General features: G+C 35.5%; 1 protein-coding gene and 1 long non-coding RNA gene across 2 annotated transcripts in view; both read left to right on the top strand.

The window, feature by feature from the left end:
• Positions 1-1244, top strand: part of LOC107648750 (serine/threonine protein phosphatase 2A 57 kDa regulatory subunit B' beta isoform) — a 4470-nt gene extending 3226 nt beyond the window's left edge. The window contains exon 2 of the mRNA XM_016352579.2: positions 605-1244. Within this exon, the coding sequence (XP_016208065.1) occupies positions 605-928 (324 nt within the window). The 3' untranslated portion in view covers positions 929-1244. The remainder of the gene's footprint in view (positions 1-604) is intronic.
• LOC110263323 overlaps positions 1-10614 on the top strand; it is a 22516-nt gene extending 11902 nt beyond the window's left edge. The window contains exon 3 of the long non-coding RNA XR_002348751.1: positions 10602-10614. This is a non-coding gene — a long non-coding RNA (uncharacterized LOC110263323). The remainder of the gene's footprint in view (positions 1-10601) is intronic.

The raw sequence follows: 25669 nt of genomic DNA, 5'->3' as shown, positions 1-25669 counted from the left end.
TCTTTGGTTTGTTTTCTTGATCTCTTTTAATTTTCCTTCTTTCCTTTATTTTCTTAAAAGGAATCCGAACAAAATATGTTCATTTTTTGTAATTTGCGTGCAATCGTATCAACTAATGAATATAATAAATAAATCGAACATGCTTTTAAATGCATAATCCTGTAATATGAGAGGACATAATCAATGTTACCAGAAAGCAGATGTTTAGTTGCTCCTGTGCTCCTTTTACCTTATTGGACAAAAAAAAGTCTTCTTGTTAGGTGGTAACTGGTAAGTGATGCTTGTACTTTGTAAATATGGTGGGATAGGCCAGAGGGAGGGAGGTAATATATGAATGATTTTATACTTTAACAAGATTGTCATAGTCACTGCAAGATGGATGGTTTTTCATTGGTTCCTTGTGTTTAACGTAAAAATCCTGAACTGATTATGTGATTATCTTTGCATATTATATTTCTTGAGTCACAATCAGTATAGTGATTTGATTGGGGCATTTTCTTTTGCTTTCCTTTTTCCCGAATCATGTATTAAATTGTATGATCTGTTGGTAAAATAGATTTAAATATCGCACAGAGCTCTTCTCTTAGGCACACTTGCATTGCAGGTTGCAGAACGAGCCCTCTTCCTCTGGAATAATGAGCATATTGTCAGCTTAATTGCTCAAAACAGGACTGTAGTGCTACCCATAATATATGAAGCATTGGAGAAAAATATCAAGTGTCATTGGAACCAGGCAGTTCATGGGTTGACGGTGAATGTTCGGAAGATGTTTGTTGAAATGGACGCTGAATTGGTTGAGGAGTGCCAGAGGCAGCATGCAGAGAGAGAGGCTAAAGCCCATGAAGTGGAGCAGCAGCGAGAATTGAACTGGAAAAAATTGGCAGAGGCAGCTGCCCAGAACGGACCACTGGATATGGTCACAGTTTAGCCAAACTTGACTGGTTTAACCGGGACTGTGAATTGGGTAGATGAAGGATTATGAATCTGCTCCTTGCCATTTTGGTGCCATTATTTATTGGTTTCTTTCTTTCTCCCCTTATTTTTTTTTGTTCTCCTTTTCATTTCTCAGTTGGATAAATCATCAAGTGGAAGAAGTAAGCAGTGATTAATGTAACTAAGAAAAATGTATTGGAAGATGTTAGCAGATTAAGAATGTTTTATGGAATGCTAGTATTTTTTTGTCCCTTACACAGAAATATGGAAATTTTCTTTCCCACGTGGAAACAAATGGTTACCTTTTCTGTTTGTGCTTGATTTTGCTTTGCATTCCTTAAAATTTTTCTGCGGTCTGAGGATTTGCAATTCTAACCGGAGGCACTTTGCAGTAACATAAATGATAAATCCATCTGGATTACTAGTAATTTTGATTTAAATTACCTGACTCTTTGTAAAGACTGCCTTTTTTAGTTAATATATATTAATGGTAATTTAAATTTTGCAGGTAATTTACATTACTTAACATTGAGGTGGTAATCTTATAAGTTTTTATATTCCAGAAATACCCTTTCAAACAAAGTTCACTTCCCCCGATCTGTCCTCAGTGTCTTCTCTCCACTCTGCCCATTGCCCTACGCAAACGGTTCAACAACCTTTAGGATAAAATATATTTTTTGTCTTTGAAGTTTGTTATAAGTTTTAAAAATATTTTTAAGTTTTATTTTCTTTTAATTTGATTCCAAAAATTTTTAATTTGTATCAAATATGTTCATGATGGTTAATTTTTCAAAAACTTAGAACAAATTTAGCAACAATATTACAAGAACAACCTTGAATACAAATAAGCAAAATGTAGTTGTTATGCATTATTGTTGGATTGTATATTTATGTAAATCGAAAATTTTTAAAATAAAATTGAAACAAAGTAAAATTTAGAGGTATTTTTAAAAATTTTTAACAAATTTTAATAATAAAAAATATACTTTTTCTTTTATTTTATTTTAGTTTTTAAGAAAAAGGGACATGATGATGAGAGCCTAACTTTGTCCGCACCATGTTGATTTCTTTTTAAAATGAGATATTGAGATTAAATTTTAAAAGTGGTCCTTTAAATTCATAATTTTTATCATTTTAGTTTTTCAAATTTAAAATTCACTATATTGATCATTGAGATCCAGCTGTGTGTATCATATTAGTTTTTGGATCCTTTTTCGCAATGAGTCGGCGAACAAAGTGCTAAGCTGGCTTTAACTTACCAGAGCTAAAAAGTATCGTTTTATTTTGGCGTTTAAACAAGACAAAAACCAAAAGACGAATAATAGTATATATGTTATGCTAATCATTTATCTTTTTTCATTCTCCAAAAAGATTTTGATTTTGCTTTGTTTAAGCACCAACACAAAATAATGTCACTTAATTCTGTTTTTAATATGACAAATCAGAATTAACTTAGTATTTTATGTGTTGATTCAATATCCAAAAAAGTCCAAAGACAAATATAATAGTTGAAACTAAATTTTGAAGATTAGTATAATAAATTTTAAATTTAAAGAGTTAAAATAGAAAAAATAATGAATCTCACGACATTATAAAAATTTAATCGGTTAAAAATCCTTCACTCTTTGATGCCGTTGCGAATGGGATGGGAATTGAGGACTCACGAGTATGATTATTTTTTTAATAGCAGATTGACTTTGATTATGATGAAAATTATTTTTAGTCGCCACACCTTTTTCCTTTCCATTCTTCCACAAATACGCTATATTATTAATACGGTAATTGCTATGGGGCGGATCTTTTGAGGGGCTCCCCCCCCCTCTCCCTCTACCAGATATTTTATAAAATTATTTGTAGTATATCTTTATAAATGACAAGTAGCTCATTTGATGAAACTTTCTTATTTCAAATTCGATACCATGAGTTTAATATTCTCCTTTTTCATTTATTTTTATTTTTTTTTAAATTCAGCCTATTGATTATTTTGTTGCAAGTTTCAAGCTCTAGTTATATTTTATTAATTTTATAAATTAAAATATAGGATAAAATATCTAAACAAACTAAAAAAAGCCACTAATATTACCCAATAGTCCTAAAATAAAAAACATTACGTAGATGTTCCCATGTATATATCTATGTAAATCGAATTGATTTAATTCGAATTATACATTATGGTACTAAATGGAATCAGTTTCAGTTGAATTAGCAAGGTTATTAGTAAATCGAAGTTATTTGATTTGAATTACCAATGATTGATATTCGAAATATAGCTCATTAGTAGTAAAACATCAAAGTAAATAGCGGTGGTTATAGAATCATCGGTGAATATGCTGAAAATTGTGTCACTTGCGTTTGGCGGCGGTTTTCTAAACGATTGTCGCAAAATATTGATGTAGCGGTGGTTATACCAGCGGTTGCTGGAAACCGCCACCAAATCTAATGCCGGCGTCCATAACCATGGCGGTCCACAGAGCCGCCAGCGTTTGATTTTGCGGCGGTTCTAAACCGCCGCTNTAAAATATTTATTGTTTAATTAATTAAAAAATTTAAAATTTTCTAACAAAATTAATCTGAATAAATGTTTTGAGTATTCGTTTGTTAAACCTTTAAAATTATTGGATAACTTTTTGAGTTATAGAAATAGGTCTTGTTAATAAGTGTAAGAATGCTAATTAAAATGTTTAATGAAAAAATTATTAGAAACTTAAATAGTTGTAATTTTCAATGTGTTTATAGTAGTTTATAAGAGAAAAAATAGTTTACTCAAGATCCTTAATATACGGGTAAGGAGGCATTTGAGATCGATCACCGATGTTAATACAAGTTAATAATTTTGTGGTTATTATGCTTTGTGCCAAAAAAAAAAATTCTTTCAATTTTATTAGTACAAAAAAAAAAAAAAAGAAAGAAAAAGAATTTTGCTAATCAATAACCTAATACTCTTTTGATTGCATTTGGAAGAAAGACAATTTGAGAGACATAGACTAAAAGAAGAGACTGAGAGATAGAAACTAAAAGTCAGAGACTAAATTAACTCTCTATATTATATTTTAGTGTAAATTGTATATAACTGATTTATGTTTCTGTATCTTGTTTGATTTAATATAAACATAGAGAGTGAAACAAATAACGTTACTTAAATACCCCTTTTTTTTCTTCTACCTCCTTATTACTCTCCCCTTCCCTTCTCTAAACTCTGTACTCTCACTCACTCATTAATTCTCTCCCATCCTCTCTCTCCTCTCACCAGATCCCTATCCATCCATCCCCTTTCATTTTCGACTCTCATAATCTCTCTCACACACAGAGTACATTTTTTTAGTCTAATAACTTTGATATAACTTCAAACTCGTAGCAAACTCTGACTACTACTTATAAAGACGAGGTTGGGCAGGAGAAGGATACGGTCGGAGGAGGCAAGGTCGTCCTCGGCGAGATCGTGGAGCTCGATATTTTAGAGACCCTCACGGAGCACTTCCACCTCCGTATGCATATGCGCATTCACGGAAACCAATTCAAAACACCGGATTCACTCGCATAGTCAGAGAATTCGTCCTCTGCCATTGTGCGCAGCCAGTTTCATGCCTGTTCGAGGAATGCAACACGAACAAGAACCACCAGCAATTGTGGCCACTGAAATCGATGGTGTGTGTGAAGATTCACTTAGTTCAAGCGGTTCAAGCCACTTAAATCATTGAATGTGGAGGTTATCGCTGAGCGAGAGATGCGGGCGGAGGTGGAGGCCAAGCTGGTGGTGGAAGTGGAGATGGAGATAAAGTTGGAGGAGAAGGAGTCAAGGTGTGGGAGGAAGAGGGAATGTGGGATTAGATTTGGAATTTGAAAAATTAAATCAAGGTAATTTTGGAAATAAATGATATTAATGTTTTAGTCCCTATGTCTGTACTTTTTGGAGGTACTGAAGGGACTGAAATTTTATGTTCCGAAATTAAAATTTTAGTTTTAATCTCTGACCACCATACACAATAATGAATCTCAGTCTTAGTATCTCATACCAAACACATCCTTCAAGACCAAAAAGCAAAGGCTCAAGACTCACTACTAGACTTCAACAAAAATGACCGAATCCGAAATGTGGTTTTCGACATATCCCACTCAACAATATGCAAATCAAACATACCAACATTATTATGATAGAGATTCATTGAACAACAAAAAGCCCAGACAAACTAAAATGGCCAGAAAAAAAGAATAGAGAGAACATTAACAAATTTCACCCACTACATGCAAATGACTTGGAGAGTATTGGTGTGCAATAATGTATTTTTTCTTTTCTTATTCAATAAATAGGGGAGAAAACAAAAAACAAAAAGGGAAGGGGACTCTAGTGGGAGTAGACATCTGAAAAAAAAAGAGGGAATAAGAGCATAATTTAGTCTTTCTTTCATATTATAACATTTCATTTAAAATTTTTCATCAGAGGTTACCGATGCGTGACCATCTTTTCTATCTTTTCCTAGTAAATTTGTATTTGAATTTTTAAGTTTAGTCAAGATTTAAGTACCTTTGAGCCACTATGAATGCTATGTTGAGTCATGTACAATTTGGTTTATTTCAGGTAGCATTCGGATGGATTTGACAAGGTTTGTGTAAAAGAAAAGGAAGAAAGTGAATGATGCTGTCAACCCTGACCTCCTTGCACTGCCACAAGAATAACTTGAGCTATAGAGGTTCAATTGACGCAGTTTCAGTTGCATTGAAAAGCCAATTTTCAGAGCTTTTTAACGATATATAATAGTATACACTTATTTCCCTGGAAGTATGGCCAAGGTGGCGCCTAACTTGGAATTTCCCATGTTAGGCGCCATGATCACAAAATCCTTCATATTCGTGCAGCCAAGGTGACACCTAACTTGGAATTTCCCAAGTTAGGAAACCATATGAAAGAAAAAGCCACAAGTCCACTCGGCCATAGTGGCACCTAACTTGGCTCAGCCCAAGTTAGGCACCAATCCTCAAAATTTCAATGGTCCCCACGCCTGATAGGAGGATTTGAAGATTGTATTTTTATTTTGATTAAAATTTTATTTTAATTACGAATAAGAAAAGATATTATTTAGTTTTAGAAAATATATTTTACATTTATTAGTATTAGATATAAAAGGAAAAAGATTAAGCTCTTTGGGCTCTCTTCTCTTTTACGCACCTCATTCCGCTCTTTACAATTTTTCTGAATCTTAGTTTTCTCTCTGAGCCATGAGCAACTAAACCCCCACTACTGTTAAGGTTAGGAGTTATGTTTATTCTGTGGATTAATACTATTACTCGTCTATTTTAATTAATGTTTTGATTTCAAATTCAAGAATTTGTTTTCGTTCTTCATCTTAAGGATTTGGGTAGATCGGACGAATAACCCTTATTCTATTTGAGTTCTTATAAACCTTGGAAAAATAATTTACTTGAACAACAGCTTGAAAACAATTTCTCCTAAACCTTATTCTAATTGAGTTGTTGTAAACCTTGGAAAAGCAATTTACTTGAACAGCAGCTTGAAAATAATTTCTCCTAAATAACTAATTATCTGGACTTAACGGGATACGTGACATATAATCCTCTTATATTTGGATAATTAAGGTTTCTGTGGCATATAAACTAGAATTGAACTTAACCCTCTAATTGAAATTAAGTGACCAAGGAATTGGCGGTTAACTAGGTTAGAGGAAGCTAAATTACAAAGGAATTAGGGTTTGGTCATATATAGTTTGCCATGAATTGAATCTTACATGATTAAAATAGTTGATAAGAAAAGTTAATTCGGAAGATAAACATCTCTGAAACCTTAACTGTTTTCTCCCATATTCTTCACACCAATTTACTGTTTGCTATCTAATTTTCTGAATTTACTGTTTAATGCAATTGATTCTCAAAACACCATTTTCTACTTGTCTGACTAAGCCAATCACTCAATCATTGTTGCTTAATCCATCAATCCTCATGGGATTGACCCTCACTCACCTGAATATTACTTGGTACGACCCAGTGCACTTGCCGGTTAGTTTGTGGACTTTAAATTCCGCACCAGTTACACACAACATTCTATAACATGTCCACCACAAACTTTCAATTCAAAATGACGTATACGTATATGTTAACATATTTTTTTATTTGATTAATGTTACAATAAAAAAGAACCAAAGGAGAAGGAGTTGGAGGAGGAACACAAAAAAAGGAGAGTTATTAGAGAGAAAAATCTAGATGCAAGTGGCTAAAAGAAAGAGATCGCAATACTAAGTTCTTTTATCAGAGGTTTCATTCTAGGAACCAGAAAAACAAAATCTAGGGTCTAATTGGGACCAATGGGGAAAGACCTTCAAACCCAGAGAGCATTGCTAAGGTGGCGAGTTCCTACTTTAAGGAGATTTTTACAGTCACTAATCAAGGTGACTTGACTATGACCTTTCATGATTTTGTTTCTACGGTTACAACTAGCATGAATCGTAGTTTATTAAGAGTCGTGACATTGGAGGAAACAAAAAGAGCCACCTTTGTAACATTCCGCATTTTTGAAAACCTACATATGAATAAATTGTAATATTATTTTATTAAGTTTAAACTTTATAATTTTAGAAATTACTCTATTAGAAATAATTAAATAGATTCAGAGATAATTTCATTTTAAATCAATTAAGATTCTTAAGTAATTTTATTATGATTAAAATCACTTTTAATTATGGCCATACCATTATATCTACCATTGTAAACGACTTTTAAGCTTTTTAATTTCCTTTTGTTCTAATTATTACCACATCAAACCCCTAAGCGTAAAAACATGGAATTCTTTGAATTGCATCTTTGATTAGTTGAGGTTGAAGTGTGTGTGTCATTTAAGTGTGGGAGAATTAATGAATCCATATTTGATGGTAAATTTTGGGCTTGAATTGAGCGAATTTTATCACATAAACCCGCATTTCACTTAAATAGCATACTTTTGTGATTTCTCTCTAAATTGTGCCTAAATATGAAAACATACTTTTTATACTTAAATTAATAAATTTTATTCCATCTTTATTCCATTCAATGCCATGATATATTTTGCTGAGTGATTTCAGGTCCAATAGACAAGAATGGCTAGGTAGAAGTGGAAGGAAGCATGCAAAATGAGAGATTTCATGAAGAAAACAAAGGAGAAGCACACTCTCCAGTATGCGTATGCACACCTTCTTGTGCGTTCGCACAAGATGGATTTCAACTAGTGTGCATACACACACAACCTTGTGCGTACGCACAAGTCATGACACGTGACTTCATTAAAAAGCCACGTGGCTCGCAATTTTGGGGGCCTTTTGGCCCAATTTTGGAGTTCCTGAAGCTGATTTAGAGGCTATATCAAAGGGGTAACATTCCATATTAAAAAAAGGGGGGGGGGGTACACACATTACAATATTTCATTACATTATTACACACCACATTAGTTAGTTTTAGTTAGGTTTAGGTTATTTTTAGGAAATTCTCTCTTAGGGTTGTATTAGGTTTATAGTAGAACTTTATATTCTCAATTTTGATCTTGGATATTTGCTTGCCTTTATTGTAAGTAATCTTTATTCTTCTATCCTTAATTACACTAATCTTGTTACTTTTTCTCATAGTTGAAGTTACCTTGTTAATATATCTAATTTTGATTTCTTGAATCCTTGTTAATAAATTTGATATTTTATGATTTATATATGCCTGATTAAGTTTCTATTATTGATTTTGTGCATAGATTGGGTATAGTTTTCATTATCTTTTACAATTTGCTATGTTTTGCTTTTATGCCCACCAAGTGTTTGTGAAAATACCAATTATGAATTTTGAGTATATTTTTACTCATTGGCTTGGGAAATGAGTCCCTAGAATACTAGAGTCATAATGTTCGATATTTAGTGGTATTTTTGGTTTGTTAGTTGCTCTTGTTTCCATTAACGCTAACTTTTTACTAAGTCAATTAGTAAGTTAGCTAGGATTTGTGGATTAAGGTCAATTATGCTTTCTTGACTTACTCCTCGATGTTAGGGGTTAATGAAGTGAGATTAACTCATTGTAATTGTCATAGTTATGGTTATGACAAGGATAGGATTCATTAACTCTCATTCCCAAGTCAAAGCTCTTTTACACATTTTACTCCATTTTCACTAGTTTTGATCTTATTTTATTCTAATAAGCATTAATTGTATTTTGATCCATTGTTAGTTTATTTATTCTTTAGTTCTTTTAAATTCCCATTCCATGCTTCAAAACACCCCTTATTTCACAACCAAAAGTGGCCACACTTAATTGCTAGTCTGAGGGAAGTCAATTCGGGATTTAAAACTCCCGGTTATTTTATTTTGGATTGTGACAATCTTTATCTAAACTTTGATGTGAGGATTTATTGCCGGTTTGGACTATACTTACAATGAAGAAGTTCTTTTCCATCGAGAAATTCTAAGCCGGCATAAATCTTTCTTTCATCAATGTTGCATCGTTTGCATGACCCCCCCTTTCCGAGCACAATGCTACTTGTGTGTGGCTTGTGCGAAAGGGGTGCCCACGCACAATTCTTGTTTGTCTTCTCCGTCATGCGTATGCATGCCTCAAGCGTACGCATGATCCCCCGATTTGAATTTAGAAGAACGTTTCCCTATTTTCACTCTCTCTTGTCTTCTCTTCTTTTCCCGTACCTCCATCTTTCCCCAAATCATCCCGTTCCTTCCTCCTCCATCTCCGACGGACCATAGCCGCCAGCATCTGATGCCTAGGCATCTTTGGCTAGATTCAAAAGCCATTTTCTATAGTTTTTACTTGGTTTCATGCATTTTCTTAGTCAATAAGCAAGCATTTAGATGAGTAATGTATGCATGTCTTGATTCAATCAAACATTGTGAATTATAAACATTTTCATGAGATTGATGCAAGAATTACTTGATGCAGTGAATGATGCATTATCTTGTGATTTTGGCAAAGATTTGATGTAGTTGTTGTGTTGATGATAGGCAAAAAGAAGCAAAAGAGAAGCAAAGGAGAAGCAGAGGCTATGGCGTTAGTGGGCAAGTTAGCCCACTAATTCCAGTGCTAACATTGCCAAGGAGAAGAAGCTGGTGTTAGTGGCCAAGTTAGCCCACTACGCCAGCACCAACGTGAATCCAGGAAGAAGGGCAACGTTAGTTGCCCAAGTTAGCTCATCAACGCCACAACACAAGAAGAGGTGCCAACGTTACCCAAGTTAGCACACTAACATCTTCGACCATTTCACGAGTTGGGACTGGAAAATTTGGCTAGGGTGCGTACGCATAGGGCAGTGTGCGTACGCACAACAAGAACGTTGATGGCCCTGATACAAGAAATATCGTTGGTAAAGAATTTCTCAATAAAATCCCGTTGTAAGTATAGTCCTAACCAACAATGGATCCTCGAATCAAATTTTAAAAGATTGGTTGTCACAAAGTTCAACCCCAATAAAAGTAAACCGAAGTATTCAAACCTCGGGTCGTCTCATAAGGAATGGGCAAACATGTGCATCAATATTGGTTAGAATTCCGGGGTTGAGAGTCATAAGCAAGAATTTAATCTACTAAACTTAATATGAAAGGAATCTTAAAGTGCAAGAAACTAAATCAAGTAACTAAAACTAAGTATGAGCAATTTCAATCTACCAAGAGAACATGTAATCTATTTCTACTCTAGGACTTAAGAAAATAACTAAACTAACTATAACAATAATCAAGCAATTGGTATTTTTGGGTTTTGAGTATGAATAATAAAAGGCACTCTTGGCTAGGCGTGGGAATTGGACTCACTATCCTTGTCTAATAACCATATCTTGACAATTATGAGGAACCAAGCTCATTAAATCTACCTCTATGCTTGAAGTATGTACAATGTCTACTTCTAAGCTTGAAGTACGTTAAATGGCTTGGTCAATCTAAACTCATAAGCCCCAATCCAACTATTAATTGACTTAGTAGTGGATTTGTGTCAATGGGTATCAATTTTACCACTAGGGTTCTCAAATCACCAACTCAATTAGACTCAATGACTCAAGCTTACTCAATTCCCTTAGCCTAGGCCAAGAGTAAAGAAAACTACTCCATAATCAAATAAAATATTTCATCAAACACATGGGATGCATTACTAAAAGACATATTCAAATTGCAAATTAATTGAAAACTACAAGTACCCACTAACAATTATCAATGGAAAACAACTCAAACAACACTATTAATCTTAGAAATCATCAATGCACTAATAGGAATTCAAGATCTACAAGAGTCATAAAATGAGAAGAAGATGGGAAAATAACAAGAACATCTAAATCCAAACACAAGATCTAAACAAAATTATACTAGAGAATTCAAATTGAACAATTAAAAACTAGAATTAACAAAACCAATTCAAAATTTAACAAGGGAAGATCAAATCAAACTAGATCTAGAGAAGAGTAAGTATTTCTCTCTCTAGAACATGAGAAACAAAAGCTACCCAAAATTTGTGTAAAGTTTACAATGAATGATCCCCCCTCTCCCCCTAGAGTTCCTATGTCTTTTCCATGTAGAATCCAGCTGAATTTGGGCCTGGAGCTCCTTAGAAATCACCAGCCACGATTTCGTTACTGAGGTCACGTGCTGCGCGTCACGCGTACGCGTTACTTGAGTTTCGCGATCCATGCGTACGCATCAGGCATGCATACGCGTCGATGGGAATTTCGCTAATCCACGTGAATGCGTCACTTTCGTGCTTGTCCCTAGCTTCTTGCACCCACGCGTGCGCGTCGCAGCCAATTCTCCAAAGCTCAATTCTTCATGTTCCTTCCACTTGTGCATGCTTTCTTTCTCTCTTCTTGGCCATTATTGCCCTATAACTATGAAACACTCAACTAACATATCACGGTATCTAATGGCAATAGAAGAGGATCAAAATATGGCATTTTTAAGGCAAAAGAAGCCTGTTTTTCATCATGAAGCGAAATTAGGAAGAGAACACAAAACCATGAAATTTCTATGAATAAGTGTGGAAAATATTGACAAAATTCTACACAATATAAACCACAAAATTGGGGTTTATCAGGCCCCATTAGTGTGTTAACGCGAGTAGCAACGCCAGAATGGGTTTATAGGTAACGTTAGTGGCACCGTTAGTGCACTAACAGCATGTTAATGCCACTATGGAAGAAGACTTGTTGCGTTAGCAAGGCTGTTAACGTTAGTACCAATGCCAGTTCCAAGGGCACTCATGCAAGTATGAGAGCGTTAGTGAGTTGACGCCAGCATTAACTTCAGAAATAGCCACTCTTAACTTGCTTCAACTAAGGCCAAAAGCCCACATCCAAGTACTTGAGGACTGAGCTGAAGATTGTATATATAGGAAGAGTTTTGAACTTAGAAAAAAACACTGGGAGAAAGGGACCCTAATTGGGAAACTCTGAATCATTTTCTTTATGTACTTAGTTTTACTTTCATGTACTTTTCTTTTCTCTTTAAGTTTTCCAGAGCTATGACGAACTAAGCCCCACATCATTAGGTGGAGGAGCTCTATTGTAATCCAAATGAATGAATGAAATTCTTCTTCTTCTCAATCCGCTTATTGTGGCTAAGAGATAACTTCCGTGCTTAATAGATCTAATCACTACCAGAAGGGGGTTTAGATCATTTGAATTTCTATGTGAGCCTCGGAAGGGGAATCATAGAAATTAGTTTTAAGCTCTTTCTCTCACAACTCTCTTGATTAACAAACTCCTGGTTTGAGTTAAGATCTTGAGAACTTGTGTGGATTATAGATAAGAGAATTGAACTTAACCTCTTCTCATGAACAATTAGATCAAGAAATTGACAAATTGATTATATTTAGAGAAATTGGGTTGCCAAGGAATTAGGACTCAATTAATTACAATCTGCCATAGATTTACTTCATATGATTGAGAATGAAGTTGAGATCCGTTGATTCATGACGGATTATGATATCTCTAATCCCTAATGAATCTCACCATTGTTATTTTTCATTTTAATTGCTTTGAGTTTCTTGTTATCTTTGATTCCGAGCTCCCAAAACCCATTTACATTTCATGCAATTTACCTTTCATTGTCATTTACATTCTTGCTTTTACTTTCTTATCATTTAAGTTTTAGCTCTTTTAATTTCTTGCCAGTTAAGTTTCAGTTCTTTACTTTCTTGCCATTTAAGTTTCTGCCATTTACAATTCACAATTTACTTTCAGCACTTTAATTTCCAGCAATTTACATTCTGTTAATTCAATTTCACCAAAATAATCAACTATTTACTTGACTAGATAAATCACCTAACTAAAGTTGCTTAATCCATCAATCCATGTAGGATCGACCTCACTCAACAGTGAGTTATTTCTTGACGAATCGGTACACTTGTCGAAGGAATTTGTGTAGTGCAAATTTTTCCTCATCAAGTTTTTTGCGCTGTTGCTGGGGATTGATTTAGATTAACAATGATTAAGTGGGTGATATTCTAGATTAAACATTTTTCTTTGTTTTCTTTAAAGCACACTAACCATTTGACACTTTGTGTCAGCTAACTTTAACATCACTCTAGCAATAGAGTGATCATTTTGCTTTTGGTCTGTCTTTGTGTTGTGTATGCTAGGAGGGAGAATGGCAATATCAACCTCCTTTGATTCTGAGTCAGAGAGAACTTTTCTAAGATTGAGAAGAGAAGCTAGAGGGAAGAGAGTTGTTAGTGAAAGAAGACTCAGAAGAGGACTTGGATCAAGTCATGGAGGATGAGATGCATGAGGAAGGAGTGGCTAACAACAATACCCGACCTGCCAGGAAGGTGATGGCCTCCTATACCATCCCTAATCCTAGGAATTGTGGGAGCAGTATACTCACTACTAATGTACATGCCAACAATTTTGAGCTTAAACCGCAGCTCATCACTCTGGTTTAGAATAACTGTTAATATGGAGGAAGTGCTTCGGAGGACCCAAATCAACACTTACCTGTCTTCCTAAGGATATGTGACACTGTCAAAACTAATGGAGTGCACCCAGACATCTATAAGCTACTGCTATTTCCCTTCTCTTTAAGGGACAAAGTGACTCAATGGTTAGAAACCTTCCCAAAGGAAAGCATCACAAATTGGGATGACTTGGTTAATAAGTTCTTGTCCAAGTTCTACCCCCCTCAGAGAATTATCAGGCTCAAAACTGTGGTACAAACCTTCAAACAATTGGAGGGAGAATCTTTGTATGAGGCTTCGGAGAGGTGATGATGGCCTAAAGTGGGTTAGGAATTTTTTTCTCTCAAAATAGAATTAGCGTTGTAAGTATAGTCCCACCCCGACAATCGACCATCAATCAAAGTTTAGATTTTTCAAATACAAAACATAAACCGAGAGTCTTTCAACCTCAGGTCGTTCTCCCTAGGATACAATTGAAGTGTCACTTCCTCGGTTGTTAGGAGAAGAAAAGGGGTTTTTGAAATCAAAGAACTAAAGATTAAAAGAACTAAGAAATGAAAGAATTAAGGAATGATCAAAATTGCAATCAATGCTATTAACAAGGAAACAAGATCAAAACTAGTGAAAATGCTATAAATGCAAAAGGGCCTTGATTTGGGAATAAGAGAATCCAAGGAATCCTATCATCATCATAACCACAACTATGATAATTATAATGAGTCAATCTCGCCTAGTTAACCCCTAACATCGAGGGGTAAGTCAAGCAAGCATAATTGACCTTAATCCATAAGTCCTAGCTAACTTACCAAACTAGTTGATAAAAAGTTGGCGTCAATGGAAACAAGAGTCAACTAACTACCCAAGAATTACCACTAAATATCGGACATTATGAGTCTAGTATCTTAGGAACTCAAATCCCAAGCCAAGGTGTGAAAATCTACTCAAATTCTAAGATTTGCATTTTCACAAACACCTTGTGTGCATAAAAGTAAAAACATGGAATATTACAAAGGAAAATGGAAAACTATAACCAACTATCATAATAGCAACCAGAAACAAGAAATCAAACATGAAGGAAACATCAAGCAGTAAATTCATTGATCAAAACTTCAAGAAACACAAAATTGGAATTATGAACAAAATAACTTGAATCAAAGGAAATGAAAGTAAAAGTGCTATAATTAAAGATGAAATTGAGAGTACTTACATTTAAAGAAGCAAAATCAAAGATCAATGCTTGCTATAAAATGCTACAATGGAAATTGATAAACCCTAAGAGAGCATTCTACTCTACTCCTACTCCTATGGAAGCTTCCTAACTAATACTACCTAATAAAACCTAATCTAAAGTCCTAATAAAATCTCATGTCTTGATATGTGTTGATATCCCCTTCATATAGCACTTCAATTCAGCATTGGAGCTTCCAAAATTGGGCCAAAAGCCCTCAAAAATCGCGCAGCACGTGTTTCATCTTAATGAAACCACGTGCAGGGTCCTGTGCATACAGACAGATGTGTGCGTACACACACTTTGCTGAAAGTCCACCTGTGTATACGCACAGAGGGTTGTGCGCACGCACACATACAAATTCCTTCCTGTGCGTACACACGGGTACTTGTGCGCACGCACACTTGTCAATGTGTGCTTTTCCTTATTTTCTTCATGTGTTCTCCCTTGTACATGCTTTCTTCCACTTTTGCCTAGCCAATCTTGCCAAAATGACCTGAAATCACTCACAAAATATATCACGGCATCGAATGGCATGAAAGTGGAATCAAAATCACTTAATTTAAGCATAAAAATGCATGTTTTCACATTTAAGATCAATTTAGGGACAAAACACAAAAGTATGCTACTTTGGATGATTGGTCACATGATGGACATGGATCATAGGAAGGTACTTGGTAAGGAAAGGCTTGTGAGAATGGTTAAGGTTCATGTTGAGGATAGGATTTATAGGCATATGATACTACAATATTTTGGGTCTATGGCCACGGTTTTTTTGGTCACGGTAAAAAACCGTGACCATAGACCCTCTATGGTCACGGTTTTTAAGGTGTCAAAAAAAAAAGCTATGGTCACGGTTTTTTTTGGAAAGGGTGACCATAGAGTACCTATGGTCACGGTTTTTTAAAAAATGGTGGCTTAAAAGGGTCTATGGTCACGGTTTTGAGGGGTGACCTAAAGGGGTCTATGGTCACGGTTTTTTACAATGACCAAAAAGGGTCTATGGTCACGGTTTTTCAGAAAAGGGTGACTTAAAAGGGTCTATGGTCACGGTTTTGGGGGGTGGCCTAAAGGGGTCTATGGTCACGGTTTTTGGGGGTGGCCTAAAAGGGTCTATGGTCACGGTTTTGGGGGTGGCCTAAAGAGGTCTATGGTCACGGTTTTTTACAGTGACCAAAAAAGGGCTATGGTCACGGTTTTTCAAAAAAGGGTGACTTAAAAGGGTGTATGGTCACGGTTTTGGGGGTGACCTAAAGGGGTCTATGGTCACGGTTTTGGAGGTGGCCTAAAAGTGTCTATAGTCACGGTTTTGGGGGTGGCCTAAAGTGGTATATGGTCACAGTTTTGGGGGTGGCCTAAAAGGGTCTATGGTCACAGTTTTAAGGGTGACCTAAAGGGGTCTATGGTCACGGTTTTTTACAGTGACCAAAAAGGGGGGCTATGGTCACGGTTTTTCCAAAAAGGGTGACCTAAAAGTGTCTATGATCACGGTTTTGGGGGGTGACCTAAAAGGGTCTATGGTCACAGTTTTGGGGGTGACCTAAAGGTGTCTATGGTCACGGTTTTTTACAGTGACCAGAAAGGAGTTTATGGTCACGGTTTTGAGAAAGGGTGACCTAAAAGGGTCTATGATCACGGTTTTTTACAATAACCAAAAAGTGTCTATGGTCACGATTTTTCAAAAGGGTGACCTAAAAGGGTCTATGGTCACGGTTTTAGGGTTGACCTAAATGGTTTTATGGTAACAGTTTTAATCATTTGAGTTTAAATTAATTAAGATTTTCATGTATTTTTTATAATTTTAAATATTTTATCTTTTAAAAATTTTAATAATTAAAAACTAATAATAATTTTATATGATTTATTTTAAATATTAAAATTTTAAATTTAATTTTATAAATAAAAAATTAAGTTGAATACTAGCGTCGCGCCCAGCTCGTCGCCGCTCTCATCACGGGCCGTCGCTCGTTGTCGCTGTTGGGTTCTTCGTCAGCGCTTGAGGGTGAAAGACGCGCGTGAGAGAGGGAGGAGCCGCGCTGCTGCCGCTGTCCATCCCGCCTCGCCACCTCTTCTCAACTCTCTTCTCCGGTCATCCTCTTCTTCTCTTCTCAGGTAAATAATTAGTTATTATAATGAATTAATATTCTCATTAGGGAATAGAGATTTTGATAATGAGAACTTCTGATGTTGGGTAAAAGTGTTGATTTTGATTATTAGAACTTTTGATTAAGGATGTTGTTTTTAATTTTCAGAACTTGTGAATATTAGGGTCGTTGATTATTGTTCTGTATAGTATTTTTTCTGAGTTGTTACTTGTTTTTTTTACTTGTTCTGATTAGTAATTTAGGATTATTGAAACTTCAAATTATTACTTGTATTTGTTTTTGATTTGTTCTTAATTTAGTTGATATTTGCCAAAGATATTTGCCTCTTCGTTAAACAACACCATTATACTTTGTCATAAATCATTTTCTTGAACCAGAATTATTATTCTTCACCTTCATACTTGCCATCATTTGCAGGTTCTTTTTTCTTTCTCAATTTATGGATTTATTTCACAAAATTCACTTTACAAATTGCAATATCTCTGCAATTTGATTCCAAGGTTCCAGAAATAAAGAAAAAAATACATCGTTATTATGGCTTCTTACACCAAACCCGAGGATGATCAGGTTCATAATTTCCTCTTAAAAGTTCTTTGTTTTCTTCACTCATTTTCAGCGTTTTTCACTTTACCTACTCCCAATTTTGCTTATCTTCCATGCCTAAACACCGGCCACTTGAAATGTGGGCTTTCAATTAGTTTTATTATTTTTTAATTCACTCACACACCATTTCAAGACAACAGTTACACAATCTGAGGTGTGAAGCTTCACATAGGTTCTAGTGCTAACTTGAATAGGTCATGTTCTGCATAGTTATTAATTGCTTTGTTGTTTCTGTTATTTTGTGTCAAAGTGTGATACTTTACTGATTAATTCTCATTTTTGGGATGTTTCAACTATTGTTCTTAATATTTTCCTTTCATTATTTTCTTTCTTTTTCAAAATGTTAGTTTGTCTCTTGATACTTCATTTTAATTTGACAGGTTTTGGTAGAGCAGAAGTCGTCTACAAGGGTTATCATACTGAACAGGACAAGACAATTGAATGCCCTATCTTTTTATATGGTACAGTAATCCACTATGATGTTGCACAATGCATTATCATCTGAAATTAAACACTTATTTATAGGGCAATAACTTGCTGAAATGCTTTTTCTGAAAAATTGTTTTCACTCGAATGTTACTAGAAACACTTGAACCTTTGAGCTGAGCTTGTTTTTATATGTCAAAACTGTTGTTTACATAGCACTCTTTGAAGAAATAGTTCATTTTCTTGCAGATTTCATTTGTGACTAATAAGTTGGTTTTGAACAAGTGTAACTTCTATCTCTTCTTTGGTGAAAAGCTAAATTTAAAATGTTGCTTTAGATTTCGTTTCTAGTAATGCTAACACTAAATGATTCTGCAGAGTGCTCATAGGAAAGCATTGGATATGCTGAACACATTGGGGATGCCAAATTTTGTTTTGAGGCTAGTTGAGCGATGTGCTAAGCACAGTGGGGATGATATGGGTCTCATATATATATATATTTTGATGTGTTATGTATTTTACATGTAATGAATAAATTACACTGTATTTTTATATGTGTTGTTTGGACTAAAAACATATCCAGTTTATAATATAAATTTTATGCTTTAGATTTTTTGAGTTTTTCATTTTTAGATTTATTTTTTGATTATCATAAATTTGGGATGTGATTATGCTTTTAAAAAATAAATCTTATAAAAGAAAGTAAGCTATGGTCATGGTTTTTTAAATAGGGTGACCATAGATAAGCTATGGTCACGGTGAACCGTGACCATAGATAAGGCTATGGTCACAGTTTAAAGAGGGGTGACCATAGAGTTATGGTCACGGTGAAAACTGTGACCATAGATAAGGCTATGGTCACGGTTTTAAGGAGGGGTGACCATAGAGGCTATGGTCACGATGAAAACTGTGACCATAGATAAACTGTGACCATAGATAAGGCTATGGTCACGGTTTTAAGGAAGGGTGACCATAGAGGCTATGGTCATGGTAAAAACCGTGACCATAGATAAGGCTATGGTCACGGTTTTAAAGGGGCTGACCATAGAGGCTATAGTCACGGTGAAAACCGTGACCATAGATAAGGCTATGGTCATGGTTTTAAGGGGGGGTGACCATAGAGCTATGGTCACGGTAAAAACCGTGACCATAGATAAGGCTATGGTCACGGTTTTAAGGAGGGGTGACCATAGAGTCTATGGTCACAGTTTTAAGGGGGTGACCATAGAGGCTATGGTCACGGTTTTCACGCGTGACCATAGATTAACCTATGGTCACGGTAAAAAAACGTGGCCTAAAGTGTCAGATTTTAAAAATTGAAACCGTGACCATAGAAACCGTGACCATAGATAAAAAAACTGTGACCATAGACCTATGGCCACGAGAGAATAGGCCACGGTAAATAATCGTGACCATAGGTCCAAAACTGTGACCATAGATCTATGGTTACCCTTTTTACTAGCTATAGTCACGATTTTTTACCGTGACCATAGGCCTTTTTTTTTGTAGTGGATGGTGGCAATTGGATGTCACAAAGAGATTCACCATAGCCATTGACATGCATTAGGATGGAAATTATACCTGTAAGTATCTGGAGGTTGTTGCCAATAGGAGTGATCAATTCCTTGAGGCTCCTCCCATCTTTGTTGGTTCCATCCTTGAGACATGTGGTCATTGAGGTTCACATTTCCTACAACACAATTAGAACCAAACTTATAGCCAAAAGGGTAAGACTTCATAGTGGATACAAAAACAAACTAACTAAGTTCTAAAGCTATTAAAAACTAACAAAGAAGTAAAAAAAAAAACAAAATATTCACAATATCTACATATATACAATAACCAATAATAAGGCACGCAATTGCAAGATCCCCAGCAACGGCGCCATTTTGATGAATGGAATTTTGTGTGTTTAGAATTTTACAAATGAATTCTCGTCGAAGTATAGTCTCTAAACCAACAAGGAATCCTTTCATACAAAAATTTGTTTGTCACAAGTACAAACCCCTAATAATCCTAATAACCGAAGTATTTAAACCTCGAATCGTCTCTCAAAGGAATTGCAGGGTACTATTCTTGTTATTGGCCATGGACATATATATTTTGGGGTTTTGATTAGGAAATAAGAAAAGTAGATGATAAAGGAAATCAAATGACAAAAAGGTCTTGGCAAGGTTTGGTGGTCGAGAATCTCTATCCTTATCACTAACCACAATATGATAATTGTAAGGATCAATCCCATTAAATCATATTCTAACAAGTAGAAGAAAGTCAAGTGAGCTATATCAATCCAAGTCCATAGGTCCTAGCTATTCACTAATTGAATTAATGAGAGCTAGAGTCAATGGTTACCAACTATCAATCACTTGGACATTAGCAACTCAAGAATTCCTAAGTTACCTTCCCAAGTTAAGAACATAAAATTCTACTCTAACATCTTCTGAAGCATTTTGACAAACACTTGGAAGGTATGAAAGAAGAACATAGTAAATTGACAACAAGAATGAAATCTAACAACAATTATTGCAAGGAATTGACAACAACAATAAAAACGAACATTATTGACATGAATTACCTCAAATTGAATAGAAAGAAAATAGAAGAAATAAGAGTAGATCAACAACAAAGTATAGAAACAAAGTAGAAGGAATTACAACAAAAGAGTGGAAGAAGAACATGTAACAACAAAGAATTAAGAGGTAGAAGTAGATGAAAGCATGAATCAAACCTAGATCTAAGATTATTGACCTAAACCTAATCCTAATCCTAGAGAGAAGAGAGGGCTTCTCTCTCTAAAAACTCACTCTAAACTAATCTTTATCCTAATGTGTCTAAAATGGTGCCAAGATGTCAATTCCCTTCAATCCTTGGTCCTTTAAAGCACTTTGGCGCCAAAGTTGGTTGCAAACTAGGCCCCACAGCTTCTCAAAATTTGCTGGGCACATTTTCTATTTAAAAATCACGTGCAGCCACCGACGCGTACACGTACAGCACGCGTGCACGTACAGTGCGCGTGCGCGTGGATGATGCATCTCAAATATTTGGCTTTTTCATGTGTTCTCCACTCTGCATGCTTTCCTCTTCACTCCTTTGATCCATTCCTAGCCTTTTCTACCTGAAATCACTTAACAAGAAAATCAAGGCATCTAGTAGAATCAAAGGTGAATCAAAATAATCAAATTAGAGGTCTAAAAGCATGTTTTCACATTTAAGCACAATTTAAGGGAGAATCACAAAACCATGCTATTTCATTGAATAAATGTGAGAAAAGGTTAATAAAATGCTCTAAATTTAACATAAGATAAACCCTAAAAAGGAGTTTATCAGGAGGCGGTCGGACGGCGACGTGGTGGTCGCCGGCAGAACGGATGGGCTTGGGTGAGGGAACGAGCAGCAGCAGCAAGGAGAAGAGAGAGGAAGACTGCTGGCTGAACAGGGCATCCTTTCTCATTAATGCCCAGAATGCGACCTGTGCATACGCACAGGGAATTGTGCGTACGCACACTAGCAAAAATTTGGGGCCATTCAAATGCACAAGACGTGCGAGCGCTGCTGGCAGAGAGGGTCTCAAGACGTGTGCGTGCGCACAGGGCTGTGCGTACACACATAACTTTTTCTTTTTTTTTTATTTCAAGAAAGCATAATGACCATGTGTGCGCACGCACAGGTGCTTGTGCGAACGCACAGAATGAAAATGTAGTGGGGGTGCGCGTGCATAGAGGGTGCGAGCGCTACAGGCAGAGCGTGTTACAACGGGTGTGCGTACGCACAGGTGGGGAGAAACAGGGGAAGTGTGCATACGCACAACGCTATGCACATGCATAGAACTCTGTTTCTGCATCATTTTTAAAGCCTCTAAGGCACCAACCATGATATCAATTAAGGGATTTCAATCCCAAAACATATCATTCATTAAAAACACATGATCAAACATAAAATATAACTTATTTAAACCTAGAATGCAATCAAACTAAGCTAATTAAAGAGACACAATTTAATAACCAAAAGCTAAAAGAGAGAAGAGATGTAAGGTTGTTACCATGGTGGGGTGTCTCCCACCTAACACTTTGGTTTTAAGTTTTCAAGTTGGACTTTGGTTGGAGCTCACATCAAGAAGGCTTGTGCTTCCATCCATCCTTGAGTTGCCAACCATGCTTGCTCTTCAAAAATCCTCCGGGATCCCAAACAAAGTACATTAAGTTCTCAAGAAACCTCAAGCAAGAAATTGGAATCCAAAATTGTTGGTTGTAGAGTTGTATGCCCGAATCCCACACTATGGTTTCTTATCATCCTCTTGTTGACTTTCACTTGTGTCCTTGGATGAACAACCTCTCCAAGCACCATTGAAGCACCCACTTGAATCTTGTGATCCTCCCAATTGGTCCTTGCACCCTTTATGCATTGAATTCCTTTGACAACCAAAATCCACTCCTTCACCATTTAACACTCCAAGAAGCGCCTTAAGTTGGTGATCCATTTCCAAGAGAGCATATTGGTATGGGCCTATAAAGCTCATGGAAGATATTGTTACCCACTCAAATTGTCCTTGGGTTGGAGTCACTCTTATAAACTCTTGCTTGTATGCCTCTACTTCTTGGTTGATGATGAGCGGATAATTTATACGCTTTTTGGCATTATTTTTAGTATGTTTTTAGTAGAATCTAGTTACTTTTAGGGATGTTTTCATTAGTTTTTATGTTAAATTCACATTTCTGGACTTTACTATGAGTTTGTGTGTTTTTCTGTGATTTCAGGTATTTTCTGGCTGAAATTGAGGGACTTGAGCAAAAATCAGATTCAGAGGTTGAAGAAGGACTGCTGATGCTGTTGGATTCTGACCTCCCTGCACTCAAAGTAGATTTTCTGGCGCTACAAAACTCAAAATGGCGCGCTTCCAATTGCGTTGGAAAGTAGACATCTAGGGCTTTCCAGCAATGTATAATAGTCCATACTTTGAACGAGTTTAGATGACGTAAAAGGGCGTTGAACGCCAGTTCTACGCTGCTGTCTAGAGTTAAACGCCAGANTTTAACGGTAGAGTTTCTACACTCCATAGATTAAGGTGTGGAGCTCTGCTGTTCCTCAAAGATTAATGCAAAGTACTACTGTTTTCTATTCAATTCAACTTATTCCACTTCTAAGATATTCATTCGCACTTCAACCTGAATGTGATGAACGTGACAATTATCATCATTTCCCATGAACACGTGCCTGACAACCACTTCCGTTCTACCTTCGATTGAATGATTATCTCTTAGATCTCTTAATCAGAATCTTCGTGGTGTAAGCTAGATTGATGGCGGCATTCATGAGAATCCAGAGAGTCTAAACCTTGTCTATGGTATTCCGAGTAGGATTCTGAGATTGAATGGCTGTGACGAGCTTCAAACTCGCGAGTGCTGGGCGTTGTGACAGACGCAAAAGGAGGGTGAATCCTATTCCAGCATGATCGAGAACCTCAGATGATTAGCCGTGCTGTGACAGAGCATTTGGACCATTTTCACAAGAGGAGGGGATGTAACCATTGACAACGGTGATGCCCTTGCATAAAGCCAGCCATGGAAAGGAGTAAGACTGATTAGATGAAGACAGCGGGAAAGCAGAGATCCAGAGGAACAAAAGCATCTCTACACGCTTATCTGAAATTCTCACCAATGAATTACATAAGTATTTCTATCCCTATTTTCTGTTTAATTAGTATTATTTTTGAAAACTCCATATTCAATTATTATCCGCCTGACTGAGATTTACAAGGTGACCATAGCTTGCTTCATACCATCAATCGCCGTGGGATCGACCCTTACTCACGTAAGGTTTATTACTTGGACGACCCAGTGCACTTGCTGGTTAGTTGTATCGAAGTTGTGACAAATTATGAATTGAGATTAGAGCACCAAGTTTTTGGAGCCACTACCAGAAATCACAATTTCGTGCACCAAGTTTTTGGCGCCGTTGCAGGGGATTGTTCGAATTTTCGGCAAGCTTTTGGTCCGGTAACATCAGTGCCAAATTTTGATCCGGCAACAACACCAAGTTTTTGGCGCCGTTGCCGGGGATTGTTCGAGTTTGGACAACTGATGGTTCATCCTGTTGCTCAGATTAGGTAATTTTCTTCTTATTTTGTTTTCAAAAAGTTTTCAAAAATCTTTCAAAAATTTTTCTTTTGTTTTCGAAAAAAAATAAAAATATTTTCAAAAATATATTTTTCTTCAGAATTTTTAAGAATGAATTCTAGAGTTTCATGAAGCATGTTGAAGCATGCTGGCTATAAAACCATGTCTAAATTCTTTTGGACAGAAGTTTTGGCTTAAAATTGAATGAATTACACTCATATTTTTACTAAAGCTTGGCTGGCTATTAATCCATGCCTGACCCTTTGATTGGAGCTTTAGACTAAAGAGCATAAGATTCTTGGAATTCATATTAAAAATTTTGGAATCCTTATTTTTCTTTTTTCAAAATGATTGTCGAAAAAATTAAAAGAAAATACAAAAAAATCATAAAATCATAAAAATAAAAAATATTTCATGTTTCTTGTTTGAGTCTTGAGTCAAGTTGAAAGTTTGGTGTCAATTGCATATTCATCTTGCATTTTTCGAAAATTCATGCATTCATAGTGTTCTTCATGATCTTCAAGTTGTTCTTGGTAAGTCTTCTTGTTTGATCTTGATATTGTCTTGTTTTGCATCTTTTCTTGTTTTACATGTGCATTCTTGCATCCATAGAGTCTAAACATGAAAGATTTCTAAGTTTGGTGTCTTGCATATTTTCTTTGCATATAAAAATTTTCAAAAATAAGTCTTGATGGTCATCATGACATTCAAAGTGTTCTTGGTGTTCATCTTGACATTCATAGCATTCTTGCATGCATTCATTGTTTTGATCTAAAATTTCCATGCATTGAGCATTTTTAGTGTTTTTCTCTCTCTTCATTAAAAATTCAAAAATAAAAAAAAATATCTTTCCCTTTTTCTCTCATAAAATTCGAAAATTTGAGTTAACTTTTTCAAAAATTTTTAAAATCTAGTTGTTTTCTATGAGTCAAATCAAATTTTCAAATTTCTTAGTTATTTTCGAAAATTTTAAAAATATTTTTTTAAAAATCTTTTTCTTCATTTTATATCATAATTTTCGAAAATAACATCATCAATTAATGTTTTGATTCAAAAATTTCAAGTTTGTTACTTGCTTGTTAAGAAAGATTCAAACTTTGAGTTCTAGAATCATATCTTGTGATTTCTTGTGAATCAAGTCATTAATTGTGATTTTAAAAATCAAATCTTTCTCAAAACTAATTTCAATCATATCTTTTCAAAAATATCTTCTTATCTTATCTTTTTCAAAATTTGATTTTAAAATATCTTTTCTAACTTCTCATCTTATCTTTTTAAAAATTGATTTTCAAAATTTGTTTCAACCAACTAACTAACTTTTTGTTTGTTTCTTATCTTTTTCAAAACTACCTAACTAACTC

Source organism: Arachis ipaensis, chromosome B06 (genome assembly GCF_000816755.2).
Source record: "Arachis ipaensis cultivar K30076 chromosome B06, Araip1.1, whole genome shotgun sequence".
Lineage (NCBI taxonomy): Eukaryota > Viridiplantae > Streptophyta > Magnoliopsida > Fabales > Fabaceae > Arachis > Arachis ipaensis.
The sequence above is the reverse complement of the archived record's forward strand: the minus strand, read 5'-3'. Positions and strand labels throughout refer to the sequence as shown.